Source organism: Coenobita brevimanus, chromosome 57 (genome assembly GCF_032717465.1).
Source record: "Coenobita brevimanus isolate Jiangsu-jjx chromosome 57, ASM3271746v2, whole genome shotgun sequence".
NCBI classification, from domain to species: domain Eukaryota; kingdom Metazoa; phylum Arthropoda; class Malacostraca; order Decapoda; family Coenobitidae; genus Coenobita; species Coenobita brevimanus.
This window is the reverse complement of record NC_137010.1, coordinates 13,942,736-13,959,811: the sequence shown is the minus strand read 5'-3', so window position 1 is coordinate 13,959,811 and position 17,076 is coordinate 13,942,736. Positions and strand designations below refer to the sequence as shown.

Genomic DNA, 17,076 nt, shown 5'->3' with positions numbered 1-17,076 from the left:
ATGGGTTGGATCCCAAAAAGGTGACTGATTTTTTTTTTTTTTTTTTTGTGTGTAGCTCAGTGTCACCAAAGAGAGTAAGAGAGTCATACATCCTCGGGCCCATATCTCAAAGCGGGTAATTTGAGGTTGGCTTTTAGCATTTACAAGGCGCAACCACACTGGAAGGTCGATTTAATTTAGTAACCAGTGTGACATATTCCTACCTCATAACTAAAGATCTGCAAACTACACCTTAATATCAGTACTCAAGTTGTACGAATGTACCAGTTCCGTCAATTGAAAACGAACTGACTATAACAACACTTCCCCCACTTTCCCCAGGTGGGCTGTTCAACAGCCATGACGAGGAGCAGGCTCTGGCCTTCCAGTACGCGGTGGAGTCTGTCAACGCCGACAAGTTACTGCTGCCTCGCTCCCGCCTACACGGCCGTATTGTTAACCTGACCAGCGATGACTCCTACCACGCCGCCAAACGAGGTGAGTACATTACGTTTGTATCGTTCGTATTGTTTATAATGGCTCCAACATGCTTGCCTTCGTCGGCCTTGGTCACCTGATGGCAGCTCTCCACGCTGCTCAATCTCTGGCAGCCTCCCTATTCAGTTCCTTTTACATGAGGTCACACTCTGTGTCCTCGTCCCAGGTCTTTTTCGGTCTGTCTCTCGCAACACTACCTCCGACGTTCACATTTCTCACCTTTGGCACCCAGCTGTCTTCCTCTAATCTCCCAACATGCCCAAACCATCTCAGTATACCCCTCCTCATCACAGTACCAATACGCACCAATCCCATCCTTCCTATCAACTCTTCAATCGTGTAATAATTATAGTTATCAGTACAGTGTGGAGTGGATAACAGATGACAGGTTACTGTTGCCTCGTTCTCGCTTTCACGGCCGTATTGTTAACCTGACCATGAGCGTTGACTCCTATCATGTGGTAAAGCAGGTAAGTGATTACACGTGCAATGAATACAGTTATATACGAGTATAGATATATAGTGGATGACGGGTGACAGGTTATTGCTGCCCTGCTTTCGCCTACACGGCCGTGTTGTTAACCTAATCAATGATGATCTTACAGTATGTGGCAAAGGTGGGTATGCCTGCAACATCGAGTGATTGCAAGTGTGATAAATACAGTTTTCATTAGGAGAGCTTTAAGTACAGTACAGTGTGGAGTGGGGTGAGCGGAAGCAAGTTATTACTGCCTCACTCTTGCCTACACGGCGAGGGTTAAATGGTAATTAGAGTTAGTGCTGTTGTAAGAGGCAACAGTAAGAGTCGTGATCAGATAGCTTCTTATTCTAAGTGGTTTTGGAAACTTCGTAATATTTCCTGTTTGGCTATTTATTCGGCTCAAAACACTCCAGTATCCTCTTGAGGGTTACAGATGTTAAGTATGTCAATATCGGTTTGATATAAATAACGTACCAGGGGATGTTAAGGTATAATATGCAAAATAAATAGCTAAGGATGAGCTACTTCGAAGCCTGATAAGCGTGGCAAGCGTTGCATGTGGAATAAGTCGGACTGTTGTGATCGTTTAGTAAATAAGTAGGGGTTACAGTGGTGTTGTAAGTGATAAGTGACGATAGGAGTTGTGAGCAGCATCAGTGTGGTAAAAGTTGTAAGTTGAATAAGCTAAGTAGGAATGTTGTGATTGCTTATTCAGCTGAGTACAATACTGTGGTAAGTACAGGTTAGAGTGGTAATGTTAGTGGTAAGTGACAGAAGAATTGTGAGTATATTCATTATGAAAAGAGTCCCAAGTGGTAAACAGAGTTTAAAGTAGAGTTGTAAATGGTTAGTGACAGCAAGAGTTATGAGTGAAATTAGTGTGGCCAAGAGCTGTAAGCGCAGTAAATGGAGGTGTTTTCTTTGTTCAGTTTACTAAATATGTTGCAGCATGAATCGTTGGGATTTTGGGCTGGAACACAGGAACTCCAAAGCTTGGCTAATAGTTCTACTAGTTTTCTTCCCTGTTCCTCTTACAGGATCCGGTATTTACATTATTGTAGTTATGTACGAGTCAATATGGTGTTGTGTATATGTGGTACTATGTACGTTTTTTTCTCATTGTAGATCACCTTTTTCTTTATTGTTCTTTTTCGCTGAGAACTCTGCTTAAGGACGTCTCTTTAATTTTACTTTCGCTACCACTAGAAAACTTCAGTCAGCGTCGTCGTACTATTTGGCTTAACGAATGTTGTCTAGCAATCTCCTATTCATCCATTCGCTATCTCTTTCTCCCTCACTCCCCCCTCCCCACTCTGTGGCACACACACACACACACACACACACACACACACACACACACACACACACACACACACACACGCTCGCTGGTGCAGTGGTAATGTTCCCGCTTGCCAACTGGCGGACGGGAGTTCGCGCCTCGCTCAGGTTGCGAAAAGTTTCACTGACGAAGTGGTTGGTTACTGTCCCCCTCGAGCAAGGGGACGAGTGTGTGTGTGTGTGTGTGTGTGTGAAGGTCATAGCCTTGCCCTTAGATCGGACTATATGAGCTCTCAGCTCCCTTCCGGGAGGGTAAAAGCTGACCATCACGACCATCAAGTGATCCTGACCGACCGGTTACACACACACACACTTTCTCATTCATTCTCACTCTATCCACAGTGTGCTCGCTGCTATTGGATGGCGTGGCGGCAATATTCGGTCCCCAGTCAGATAACACAGCCAACCACGTCCAGTCCATCTGTGACGCCATGGAAGTGCCCCACATTGAGACCAGGTAACAGTAATATGATTCTCCGCCTTATCTTTATTCATACAGCTTCGAAAACCTTAATAACGAGTCTGTCTTGGTGTAAGAATGCTTGTTTGAAGGGATGTTGTTATTTAAATGATCTGATTTAAATCGATTTAAATCAAAGTAAAAAATCATTAATTAAATCAAGGTTATTTTAAGAAATAACTTATTTGGTTTCTTATTCTATATGGTTGATCAGATATCCAATGTAGCAAGCTAATCTAAATTATAAGGATTTAATTATGCACTAAAATTCTGTTGAATCTTATTTAAAAAATGGAAGACGACTCAGGTCAAAGTGTGCAAAGAAAATAAAGAGGATGATGATAAAAAAAAATTGAAAGGAAAGTAAATGTTGTAGAAAATTTTTCGGAAAGGCTCCAGCCTATTGTTGTGGAGTTGGAGTGTGTCCTAAAAGAGCACACCCTGGTACGTGATGCTGCTGAGATCTGGTTAAAGCTAAAAAACGATACTGAAGAATCTTTAACAGATAAGAAAGATGGTGATAATTATGAGCAAAGAATCAAAGTAGCATTGACACCTGGCCATTTTCTAGCAACTGTAATAGATCCAAGGTATCAAGGCAGATATCTGACTCCTGCATGAGCAACGAGACATTCCAGAGCAGTATGTTTGTGAATCTTATCCACATTTTCTTCCAGCTATCACGTCATGCAGTAGAAGAAGTCCATCATTTAAAGAGGTATATTTTAGTGAATATGTACAGCCCCTCTCTCCTCTTGCTTGGTGGCAGTGTTTTGCCAGTAATTTAGAGGAAAATGTAATGGGCAGTTATGTACAGCTGTCGCACCATCGGAAGAAGTTGAGTTTTTTTTTTTTTTTTTTTTTTTTTTTAATAGCATGTGGTTTTCTGCACTCAGAGGTCAAGAACTGCGTAGGACAGGAAAATGCATCAAAGCCTGTAACAGTTTACAGGGATTTCAAGTAATCAAGCTTTCACATTTACGTTCATTATTTTCACTGTGTGAGAATTGTGTGTTTAATGATCTTACAATTTATATTTTATACGTCCCATTTTTCTTTTCACGGATTGAGAACTACAGTATATGTTTAGTTATATTTTAGGTTTATATTCAATTGCAAACCTAATAATCATTTCAACTTGATAATTTTTCACATTTTAAAGTGTTTATTTTTCATAAATGACTTCTGAATGATTCTATGAATCGTATTTGAGCTTTTTGTTTTCACGGAATGTGCCTTGTATGCTTATGTATAATAATTTATAATACTGTAATAATAAGTATTATGTTTACCTTTCCCCCCGTGCCAACAAGTGGGTCGGCGAAGGGTTAGCGCCCCTCCCCGTAAAGCAACTAACTCAATGGAAAAACTGCCGCTATTTACGTGATTGAGGCGTCTGGCAATAGACATATAGATTGTAGTTTACCTCCGGTAATGTTCATAAAGTTAAAATACTATAAATAATAATTTTAATGCTTAACTGTGTTGAATTGGAGTACTTGATACTTTAATTAGAAACCTTTGGTAGCTAAGCTTTATGTTAACGTTATTGGTACATCAGATGTATAAATGGTACCCCTTAATACCATTAAAAGAAAATCCTGAATAAACTTTGAAGTAAAAATGCTTTTTTATGCGATTTGGTAATAGTCATACTGTTGAATCAAATAAAAAAAATCCGATTTATTTTTACCATGCATGTTTGTAATCTCTGAAACAACTAGCAGGCACTTAATACAACCAAACTAGCACACCCACAAAAAGACCAGGTAAAGTACCTTTATTCACCCCTTTTTCTTTCCTCAAACAGCTGCCAACACCTCTCAATCAATCTTTAAGATTGCCTGTTTTATCTCCACCCAAGGAGCCAGTGTTTGCTACAATCGACAGCTAAAATTTTCTCAGTATTTCTTTGTGTGATAAGAACCTGCCAATCAGTATATAACATTTACCTGTATATATGCTTTTTTACATTACATCTGTCAACTTTTTTCCATACAGTGTTACCAGACCACAGGCTCGTATTATACTCGAAAACTTGAAGCGAATTTCGCTGCTGAGTGTGATATGTCCATAAACTTTCTTGAGCTCTTGAATTCTTTAATAAAACAGATATATACCAAACACTTCACAACCAAACGAGACTGGACATTAAGAGGCCACTGCTGTATTCATGGATTATTTTTAACATTTCATCTTTATTCAGGCAGCTACCAAACATTTCACAACCGAGCAAGAATGAACATTAAAGTGAAAAAAAAAAAAAAAAAAAAAGCCAAGTGATTTCTGATGTTTTTATTTATTTTTTTTTTGCCGTATCATTTTGTTAATTTTTTCATTGTCGCTTCTTCGCAAGTAATCTTTCAGTTCGGCCGGACGATTTTATTCTGATGATTATGAGCCATGCCAGCCTGAGTGTTTTATGTGGCACCATTCACCTCCATGGCTGGAACAACTCTAGTTGTAGCTATCAGACGATTATAATCAGTTGTGGCATGAGATTCTGAGTGGTGTTCTTATTGATAATGTGAACCCAGGCTTATGTGAATGTGAACCCAATAGACTGTAAGCTGAAACTCTTCATCTGCTCCATCCTCTACCTCCTTTCGGGACATAAGGAGGGAACTGATGGACGTTTGTATAGCCTAACCTGGCAATATAGCCTCCCGGTTATTTGAGTGCCACCACATGAAGGCTTCCCTTTTCTTCTTGAGAGTTAATATCGTTTTTTTGTTCACTTTTCCTACAGATGGGACGTGAACGAAGAGAGGACGAACTCTTTTAGCATCAACCTACACCCCTACCCTCCATCACTCAGCAAGGTGGGTGGACGTAAAGTTCGTGAAGGTTGTGTATCTATAGCTCTTGTAATGTCTGTGTATCTGTGTAACTCTCTCTCTCTCTCTCTCTGAAAAAAAAAAAAAATCTTCCAGCCTTAACGGGACGTCTTGAAGAAACTGTTGTGGAAACAGTTTTTGATCCTGTGCAAGTATAGAGAGAACCCTGATAAATACTGTGCTAATCTCTAACTAGCAGTTACTGTAATACCCCAGCATCAGCTTCTAGAATTCTCTTAATCCTCCAGGCGTACCGGGACATCTTGGAGAAGCTGCAGTGGAGTCAGTTTGTGGTCCTGTACGAGAACAACGACAGCCTGGGGCGGATACATTCCCTGCTCAAGGACGCCTCGTGGAACTTCGTGCTGAGGAAGCTGGACGAGAGTGGCGATTATAGGTAAGGGTTGGGGGCCTTTTCTGACTTTTTATAAGCATTTTTCTTATACTTTTTTAGCACTTGACTCTAGTACTTTTCTGACACTTTTTGGCACCTAAATATTAGCACTTTTTGACAACTCCTCGCACTTTTTTGGACTTCGTCGTTGGCACGACGCTTAAGTACAGGTACTTTTTTTACATTAGCACTTTTGACTCTTTTCATACACTAGCACTAGCGTGACACGTCTAATGCTGTCTACGTTGACACTTGACATTATCGTACTTTTTGCCACTTTCTAACACTGGTTCTTATTTGCATTTTTACTTTCCTTAATCGACAATTTTATGAAAGTTTTTAGTATCTTATGCTTCAGGCGTACCGTTATATGATTGCCCTTTTATGTTACCTTATTCTTTCTACTGCCATGTGATTTTAGTCAGCTTAAGAGAAGACATCTGTCATGGAAGAGGTTTGAAACAACATCATATACAGGAAAAGTAGTCAGTATGGGATGAAGGCTTGCTTAACTAAAGTTCTTTTATCTTAATCTGGCCTAATTTTTTTTCCATTTGCAACTCATTTCACGTAGCTCAGTGGCAGAAAAAGGCAATACAACAATTCTGTTTCCCTTCCTTAGCGTTACTTCACGTCCAGCATCATATCCTAGTGATCATCTCTTTTTACAGCAGGGCGATAAAGATAGAGAGAGATATTTTATGCCAAGTCAACATAAAACGTGTATACCGACTCACATGGAGGGCCTACCAAATGTACGAGGGTCATTAAGGTAGAAAATTTTTGCTGTCCCGGTCCTCTCCTAGAATATGAGTCATAACGATCAGTATATCTAGGTTTTCCAACTGCATTTCTGGATAGCTAAACAGGGACAAGAGAAATTTTGTCCTAGAATTTACCCATTCTTTCACTAAAATAAATTCATTCATATAGCTTACATTGTCACAAGCTTCGAAAAACGGACTATTTCCTTATCTTCGCATTCTCAGGTATTAATAATAGAGACCTTAGAGAACCCATCACCTGCTCATAATAAGATAATGTTAGGTCGAGTGAGCTGAATTTAGTTAGGTTTTGATAAGGGTAAAACACTTCCGGGTTATTAAGATAATCAGGGAAGATATGGACATGTTTTCAAAAGTACTTGTTCCCGAAAAAAAAAATAAAAAAAAAAAAAAAAATCGGTATAAAAATGGAATGAATTCTTACACTTTTCTTACACTTTTGGTACATTTTGTACTTGTACGCGTAACACTAACAACACATTTTTAAATAGAAACGTAACGCTCTGACAATTGTTTAACACTTTTTAAATACTATTTCGGTACATTTTTTTTTTTTCACTTGTCTGATGGCTTTGTTTGTGCTCATGTGTTACTTGTTATTGTTATGATGTCCATGCTTATGTTTATAAATTAATTCTCTCTCTGTTCCTCTCTCTCTCTCTCTCTCTCTCTCTCTCTCTCTCTCTCTCTCTCTCTCTCTCAGACCCATGCTGAAGGAAATCAAGCTGTCAAAAATCAACAAAGTGGTAATTGACGTATCCAGAGACAAAATCTACGAGATCTTCAGGCAGGGGGCGATGGTGGGAATAATGAGTGACTATTATCGCTATTTTGTCACTAATTTGGTAAGTACTGACGGGTGAAAGCACAGAACCTCTCTCTCTCTCTCTCTCTCTCTCTCTCTCTCTCTCTCTCTCTCTCTCTCTCTCTCTCAATTTCCAGTTCTCACTGTCTGTCAGCTCAGATCTTTCCATTTCTCTTCTTCCTTTACTGTAATTCTCTGCAGCTGTCGGCAGCTATATCCCCTTATTCTTCTTCGTAACCAAAAGAAGAAGAAGAAAAAAGAGAAATGTATTATATAGTGTGGTTATAAAGCTATGCCGTTATTTACACTGCACATGACCTCCAGTTCGGACATAGGCTATGTAAGGTTGATCTCTGAGGTAATTTGCGGTCACCGGTAATACACGCTCGGACGACTTGTCCCAGCAGCCCAGTTTTTGGCAGGGAGACTCACGTGACCTCCATTTAGAACACAGGCTATGTGAGGTTGACCTCCGAGGTCATTTGAGGTCACCGGTAATAGTAAACAAGGGCACGCAAGTACTGTGCGTTAGTCTGCAAAAGCTGAAAAAGAAACTTCCTGAATCTCATCATTATAATCCCTCTTCAAAAGCGTAAGAGGTACATGGTCTTTCTGCAGCAGAAAGATTGAACTAGAACAAATAGGATTAGAGTGTTCGCCTTTATGGCACTGCTATTATATATGTATATATACAGTACTGTATATATATATATATATATATATATAGAGAGAGAGAGAGAGAGAGAGAGAGAGAGAGAGAGAGAGAGAGAGAGAGAGAGAGAGAGAGAGAGAGAGAGAGAGAGAGATGTGTGTGTGTGTGTGTGTGTGTGTGTGTGTGTGTGTACGCACATTTCAGTCCGTATAACTGTCAAATGCGTACCGTTGACCTACCTACCTTTAAACAAAACTCCTTGTAATGTATTCGGAACTATTCAGATTCGTCATCCTCGCCAGAAAAGAAATATTGACCTACAGTCAGGTCCGTGTGGCCATATTTAGCAATAGATGTGCAGGAATTAATGTGAGGGAATTTATCGTACTCCGTTAATTACCACAAAAGTGTCAGTGTGACCATGACTTAACCCTTGTTCACTCCCTCCCACAGGACCTGTACCTAGTAACACTTTCTTTCACACATTTTCCCGTCTCCCAGGACCTGTACCTGGTCGACTTCGAGCCGTTCAGTGAGAGTGGCGCCAACATCACTGGTATCCAGTTGGTGGACCCGCAGAACGACAGCGCGCAACATCTGGTGGAGGAACTCAGGAGAGGTGATACGCAATACCGATATGGATACTCACTACCTATGGACTACATGATTTCTGTGAGTACAGTATAGCGACTGCTTGAATAGTTACGGTGTTCCATTCTAAATCTAACACCTGTTCTCAGACAGTACAGTATTTTTACCCCTGAGTGTGCTGGAAGCCAGGAAGCACCGTGCGAGTTATGTTGTGCTTGGGGTATGTATGTGTGTGTGCGTGTGAGTAACAAAAGCAGTTTTTATATTATTTTGACCAAACCATGCGAAAGTGTTGAAGGTCAGGCAAGGAGTTAACCTTTTTTTTTTTTTTAACAATAAGGTTGGAGATCAAGGTCACATGAGAAAGTCAGCTAAAAAAAATTTTTTATTCGATTCAGGCCGTACTAGGTGGAATGGTTCAGGGGAAGACCTTGACCATCTTACTGTATTATCCATGATTCCTCTGTGTTTTATGTATTTATTTTTTATTTTCTGACATGGCAAACGGCAGATTTAAGTTCCTGCAGGCTCTCACATTCATTTATTCCCTTTTCTGATCCTACTCTCTCTCTCTCTCTCTGGGTTGTAATGTCAGATTCCCCCTTATCAGCAGATTTAAGTTCTTGTAAGCTCTCTTACATTCATTTGTTCCTCTTTCTGATCGTGCTGTTGCATCTCTCTCTCTCTCTCTCTCTCTCTCTCTCTCTCTCTCTCTCTCTCTCTCTCTCTTATAGTTATAATATAAGATTCCATTCTGTCTATGCAGACTGACGCTGCCTTGATGTACGACTCTGTGGAGCTCTTCGCCAGCGCCCTTACTGACTTGGAGTACTCGCAGCAAGTGGACATCAGCAAACTCTACTGTGAGGGCGACAAGACTTGGCAGCACGGCGCGTCACTTGTCAGTTATATGAAGATGGTTAGTGCGGTTGTGTATTGTGATTAAATTCTGTTAAGCACTTCATTCAGGCTTCTACGGCACTTCTTTCGCTATCTATCATCACGGGAACAGAGGAGTGACCAAAACCTACCTCAGAGGACGTCGGTCTGAACACAAACTCGGGAATGTCAGTTACTGAACCCCCAGTCGCTGCATGTGTAAAGTTTAATTAAAAGCTTTTGTTAAGGTTCAGAGTTTTGTTAAACGCATACAAATCCAGTGTCAGTAGTATAGATGATAACACTCCTCTCACCTGTAAAATACCTCAGGTCACCGCAGGTATCCCTCACCTCCAACCCGAATCCATTCCTCACTGCTTTTTCTTGTACCTTTGTAACTTCCGGTGTCGTATTCAGGGAGTGACTTATGCTGGAAGTTACCGTTCCATTCAGTGCGCATGCGCCCTTCAGGGGCAAACGAGTTTTATAGAATACAGACTGTACGGGCCAAGATGACAGCTATGCAGAACACACTGACTGAACAGAGATTACCCAGACGGCTGTCAGGGTGAGGAGAGATCTATATAGACCAACATGGACAGTAAGCCAACAGGTCCGGTGTCGTATGCACGAAGTGACATGTTGGAAGTTACCACTTTCTTCTCTGTTTAGCCTAAATAACCTAACCTAACCCAACCTTATCCTAAATCAACCGAACATAACATAACCTTTATCCTAAATCAACCGAACATAACCTAACCTTATCCTAAATCAACCTACCCTAAATAAACCTAAACTAAACTAACCTTTCTTCACGAAATGACTGATTTCACAAGCTGCCTGTAACATTATATATATATATATATATATATATATATATATATATATATACAGTATATATATATATATATATATATATATATATATATATATATATATATATATATACAGTATATATATATATATATATATATATATATATATATATATATAGACAAATAAATAATATATATATATATATATATATATATATATATATATATATATATATATATATATATATATATATATAATGTTACAGGCAGCTTGTGAAATCAGTCATTTCGTGAAGAAAGGTTAGTTTAGTTTAGGTTTATTTAGGGTAGGTTGATTTAGGATAAGGTTAGGTTATGTTCGGTTGATTTAGGATAAAGGTTATGTTATGTTCGGTTGATTTAGGATAAGGTTGGGTTAGGTTAGGTTATTTAGGCTAAACAGAGAAGAAAGTGGTAACTTCCAACATGTCACTTCGTGCATACGACACCGGACCTGTTGGCTTACTGTCCATGTTGGTCTATATAGATCTCTCCTCACCCTGACAGCCGTCTGGGTAATCTCTGTTCAGTCAGTGTGTTCTGCATAGCTGTCATCTTGGCCCGTACAGTCTGTATTCTATAAAAGTCGTTCCTTCTCAACCATACATTGCAACTGGCCGACCAAACTGCACGCCCCCGAACCAGCCAATGTCTGTATTGTACTTCCTTTAGCGTATTTATTTATTTGTCTATTTCTCTAATATACTATAGCAGTAGGCTTGTGTGTGTGTGTGTGTGTGTGTGTGTGTGTGTGTGTGTATTTTGGGCAGCCGAAACTACACATTCAGATCGCACCAAAATTGGCATAAAAAACGTAAAAAATTCTCTGATGTGAAAAAACTTGGTCCCATCACGATTGAAAAACTTTTCCTTTATTTAATGAGCGCTCAAAGTTTGACCAGAAAACGCCGCTCCCGGCGTGAGTGCGTGAAATTAGGGTTGCGTTCACCGTAGAGTTTTTGATAGCTTTATATAAACGTGACTCTCATTACCTGAAATTATCGCAACGCGCGCGCGAGGAAACGAGTGAGAAGTACGAGAAAGCGAGCGTGCAGTGTAAGAGCCCTCCTTAGGAGCAAGTGCGAGAGGGCCCTAAGGGCCCATGAGCACTTGTGTCTATCAAATTGTTTGTCTGTCTACCTCCATATGTAAGTATGTAAGTATAAATGTATGTCTGTATGTATATATGCATGTATGTACTGTATATCTTGCAAGGTTACACCATTATGACCCCTTGGACACGTAACATCTATGTGGTCTATGTAACATTCTCACTTATGTTACAGTACCTCTGGCCGACCAGTTTCCGTGCACCAGAACCGCAGTCTTTGCTATGTGGTATTCGTAACTTTATGACCTCGGCCACGTACAGCCTGTGTGGTCCATGTAACACCTTCTCGCCCCTACAGTACAGCCGTCCGACCAGCATTCGCGCCCCCACCTCCCCCCGCCGTCGCCTCCCTCAGCCTCAGCCCATTCCTCCCTACCGCGGTGGCGACCCCTGGATGATGGACATGGGGCAAGGAAGGAGAGGTAGGGGTGGCCGGGTGATGCCCGGGGCAGGCGGTGTCTTGAGCTCCTACTACCAGCCGTCCCTGCCATACAACATATCATCCTCACCGCAGTACGACCAGGTGACTTAGGCAGAAATTATTGTGATGCAAGTATTTGATGTGGCATAAGAGGTTTTATCCATCCATCCATCCATCATCCAATCCTACATTGCCCCATGAGGAGCTTAGGAGCCCGGGGCTAGGCAGTTGGTCTCGACATTTAAGATGAGAGTGACCAGCCTCACTCATCCCTGAGTGGCATTACATGAGCAATCAACTCCAACCATCCCTTGGATATAAACCTTCACCGGCTCAATCCGACTGGAGCGCAATAATTACCGACCAAACCACCAAGTGCCAAAATATGGCTATATGGTTACCAGTCAGCGTAGTACAGTAAATGGTTTCCTGGTGTACATGAAACCATTTGGCTTGTCACTCAGTGTAGAGTCACCCACAGGCAGAAGGAAAAGGAAAGAATGAAGGAAAGAAAGACAGAAGAGAGAGTGTAAATTCACCCGTAGACAGTGGGAACAAGGAAATAATGAAGGAAAGAAAGACAGAAGAGGATGGAAGGAAAGAAAGATGGAAGAGAGGAAAGGGCAGACACCCGAGAGCAGCACTACATCGAGTGAGTGGATGGTGAGCGCCCCCACCTACCACATTAAGAGGTTTAGTATATATATATATATATATATATATATATATATATATATATATATATATATATATATATATGTACAGTATATATACTGTATATACCATATATAGGTAGATAGACATAGAAATATGAAGGAGGTGGGGACGCTTACCATCCACTCACTCGATGTAGTGCTGTTCTCGGGTGACTGCCCTTTCCTCTCTTCCTTGCTTCCCCTTTTGTCGTTCATTCCTTAATTCTTTCCTCTTCCTTCTGTCTACGAGTAACTACACTGAGTGACAAGCCAAATGGTGTCCTGTTTACCAGGAAACCATTTACTACGCTGGGTGATAACCATATAACCAAATTATGGCGCCTGGTGGTTTAGTAGGTAATTAAGGCGCTCCGAAAGGATTCAGCCTGTGTAGGTTTATATCCAAGGAGTGGTTGGGGTTTATAGCTCACGTAATGTCACTCAGGTATGTGTGAGGCTGGTCACTCTCATCTTAAATGTCAGGACCAACTTCCCTAGCTTCGGACTTGTACGCTCCCCATGGGGCAACACTGGATTAGATGATGATGATGATGATGATGATGATGATGATATATATATAGATGGACTGATAGATGGATAGTGGACAGACAGATAGATATCTTGTTCCAGTATTGATATAGTTTAAATCAATAGCATACAAGAGGATAGTAAACTATAATGTGCCAAATAAATCGCTAGGAAATAGGTGTTACGAAATCTCCAAAGCCACTTAAAATAAGGCCCTAAGTTGTTGAGCAGAAGATTGTGTTCAGCTATACCTTCATCTTCACTCATCCATCCATGGAACATCTGACAACCAAACTAGGTGGAGTGTTCTTGAGCCACAATTTACGTATAAGATTACTTGCTTTCACTTTATCCTATTGTCACCAAACACTTACCGTCAGACCATAGTGTGTTCCAAGTCCCTCATTTTCTTTTACTTCTTCTTCTTCTTCTTCTTCTGCTTCTTCTTCCCCTCCTCCTTCTTCTTCTTTTCTTTTTTTCCTTCTTCTTCTTTCCTTCTTCTTCTTCTACTTCTTCTTCTTCTTCTTCTTCTTCTTCTCATTATTATTATTATTATTATTATTATTATTATTATTATTATTATTATTATTATCATCATCATCATCATCATCATCATCATCATCATCATTTTCAAACTATACTGATTGTTCCAAGTGCCTTATTTATTAGTGTTGTTGTTGTTGTTATTATTAAGATTATGAATATGATGATGACGATGATGATGATGATGATGATGATGATGATTACACTCAAAGTTGTTACGTGTAAGAGTACTTATTTTTACGCTAATCTTCACTCATATAGTTATCGAATACATCACAGCCAAACTAAACGGAATGTTCTTGAGCCCACATTTTATATAAGACGATTTGTGTGTAGTTTGAACTTTAATTTTACTGCTGTCGGACGTTTTACAACCAAACCAGTGTGAGTATTAAAGCCGCAGGTATTATATTAAAATATTTGTTGGGCTTATACATTTATCGTGCCTCAACAGCTATCAATAACTTCACAGCAAAACTAGAATGAAAAAAAAAAGAAAAAAAAAGGGAGAGACTAATTACGACGAGATAAAATTGCTTTGGAATACAGTTACCTGTCATATCGTAAATATTTGTTAACATCCTGCACAAAACCTTCCCTCAGGTGCGCTTAAGAGGAATCAGCGGGATGTTGAAGTTTAGTGAAGATGGATTCAGGGAAGATTTTGAGCTGGATATCTTGGAAATGGATAAGGGGATGCTGAAGAAGGTGAGTGTAAAAGGTAACGGAGGCAATTTTCACGCCGTATTATAGGTGACAATGAAGACTTTGTAACACCTCTTCCTGAGCGATTAATACTGCACATCACATCTCAGTAGCTTAGAAAAGCATGTCAGGTTGTTGTTATTGTTACTCAACCCCGGTCCGGTTGATCAAGCAGACTCGTCGACCGCAGGGAAGCAACCGCCCCCTTTGGGTTGTCTCATAGGTTCTCTACACATTTGGTGTTGTGTCTGCTTCTTTGTGTGACATTTACTATGCAGTGCTCCATTATGTATGTTACGTTGTGTGGGACTATTCTACTGTGTAAGCTGGCTACGTGTTTTCTGTGGTTCCACCCAACCCAAATCTAAACTGGTAGCTGAGGAGGGTTGGGTGATGTTCTGCTCTAAGTCTTGCTAGGTGAATCGATCATCTTTATTTAAGGACACCTCCGATGGGTGGATGTCAGGAGGGGGAGGAGGCTTGTAGTATGGTGTTGTGATACGAGGTGTCGTATTATCCTGTGTATGAGGTGGATATGTTGTTTCTTCTTGTTATTGCCGGAATGTCCGGAAGTGGGATATTGTTTTAGAGGGTTTCATAGAGATTGTGTGGTGACTGTTTTATGTGCCTATTTGTTATGTGTCTGTCATATAATGACAGGGGTGTTGTGTATTGGCACAGGATGCTGCATAAAATTGTTTTTCTCTCATATCAAGGTATGTCAAGGCGTAATTTGCAAAATAAGAAGCTAAAGAAGAGGTGCTACAAACATCCTAGGCCATCTAGAATACGACTCAGTGTGGTTCAAAATATCACAGCTAATACAACTGGCTGTGTAAACTTAGAGAAAGTGACTGATCAGCCGTGAAGGTTTCAGTGGAAATGATTTTTTTTTTCTTTTGAATCTGTAGACTTCATGGGAATAAGGAACTTCAGAAAATGGCTATTTATAGAGGACTTACAAATAGATATGCAGATCGGTGGCGAGGATCAGAGGTAACTGGAAGAAGTTTAGAGAGCAGATGCCTATACTGACAACGAAGACTCTTTCTACGTGTAAAAAAAGGCAACATTTTTTCTTGTATGCGATGTGTGATGTTGTATTGTCGCAAAACATGGGCAGTAAAAGAGGGAGATTTGGCAGATATGAGCTAAATGAAATGAGAATGGTGAGGTGGATGTGTAGTGCCACACTGAAGGACAAAACATGCTCAGACTGAAGAGGACGCTTGGATACTGAGGGTGTTAGTGAGGTGATGCGATCAGGCAGGCCGAGGTGCTTTGGACAGGTGAAATGTATGACAGTAATGAGTGAAGTGTTGTGAAGACTTCAGCTTGGAATTAACGGCCCTTGCTGAATTTGGTTAGTGCATATGGAGAGAATGTGTTAGAGTAACAAGGTGAAGTGCTGTGATGACCTGAAGCCATTTGTAAATACTTCTAACTACATCATATAACCTCTAACTATCCCAGGCCACCTAAAGCTCCCTTAAAGTCTGTCTAACTACTAAATACTTTAAAGACCCTTTATTCGTAACCATTTCAGTGCTATTTTAATTTCTTAATCTCAAAGCCCCCTCTTGACTCACTGTTCGTAGACATTTTGGAAAAAGAATCACCGATGTGGGACTTAGTGTGTATTGACGTTTCGCCTTACGGCTTCCTCAAAATACAGTTACTGAATATACACCTTATTTCCTGTATATATAGCAGAAGAAAGTGGGGGAGTGAGAGGGTAGAGGTACTGGTAGGTGGGTGGTAGGGGCAGGCTGCGCCATAAAGTTGGCGCTGGGGGCAGGTAGGGTATGTTATCCAGTGCCAGAAAACATGCCTGGGCTATCCAGAAACGGGCAACCGCTGAGAAAACCAGTAAAGTGACACGCATAATCCTGCCCAAGAACAATACGAGCAACAACATTGCACGGTTTTTGAGAAATTCAGGAACTGAGGTAGCTTTTAAGACATTTCAGACAGTTGGTGATCTGGTCAGACAAAAGGTAAGAATCAACAACTCAGCCGAGAAAGGTGTTTACTCCATTTCATGTGCAGTACGTAATAGGTCTACACAGGTGAAACAGGGCGTGATTTAGAAGAGAGAATAAACGAACACAAATATGCAATGAGTCGGTACAACACCAGCCACACATGTGTTGTTCAAAAATTTAGTACAGGTCATGTAATGAAATTGGAATATGCAAAAATTTTGTATAAGGAAGCAGACTTAAAAAGACGCAGTCTTGAAGCAACTGTTATAGCATGTTCCATTACCACTGAACAGAATAGCGGATCTTATTACCCATCAAATTCTGTGGCCAAATATATCACACACACACACACGTGCTGTGATCAGCAATCCCTCTCCCCTGTGACCTCAATTTCCTATTCCTTCCCTCCCCCAAAGGGCTTCCCACTTCACCTGTCCCTTGTTTCTATTTTTTTCTTTTCGTCGTTGTGCCGTGATCTGTAATTCCTCTCCCCCTGGGACCTCACCTTCCTGCTCCCACGTACCCCTACCCCCCC

General features: G+C 40.6%; 1 protein-coding gene across 1 annotated transcript in view; it reads left to right on the top strand.

The window, feature by feature from the left end:
- LOC145401899 (glutamate receptor ionotropic, kainate 2-like) overlaps positions 1–17,076 on the top strand; it is a 76,079-nt gene that overhangs the window by 18,797 nt on the left and 40,206 nt on the right. Inside the window, exons 2-10 of the mRNA XM_080274005.1 lie at positions 322–477; positions 2,639–2,753; positions 5,506–5,578; positions 5,842–5,990; positions 7,476–7,617; positions 8,731–8,901; positions 9,587–9,739; positions 11,963–12,187; positions 14,455–14,559. Coding sequence (XP_080130131.1) covers positions 322–477; positions 2,639–2,753; positions 5,506–5,578; positions 5,842–5,990; positions 7,476–7,617; positions 8,731–8,901; positions 9,587–9,739; positions 11,963–12,187; positions 14,455–14,559 — 1,289 coding nt within the window. The remainder of the gene's footprint in view (positions 1–321; positions 478–2,638; positions 2,754–5,505; positions 5,579–5,841; positions 5,991–7,475; positions 7,618–8,730; positions 8,902–9,586; positions 9,740–11,962; positions 12,188–14,454; positions 14,560–17,076) is intronic.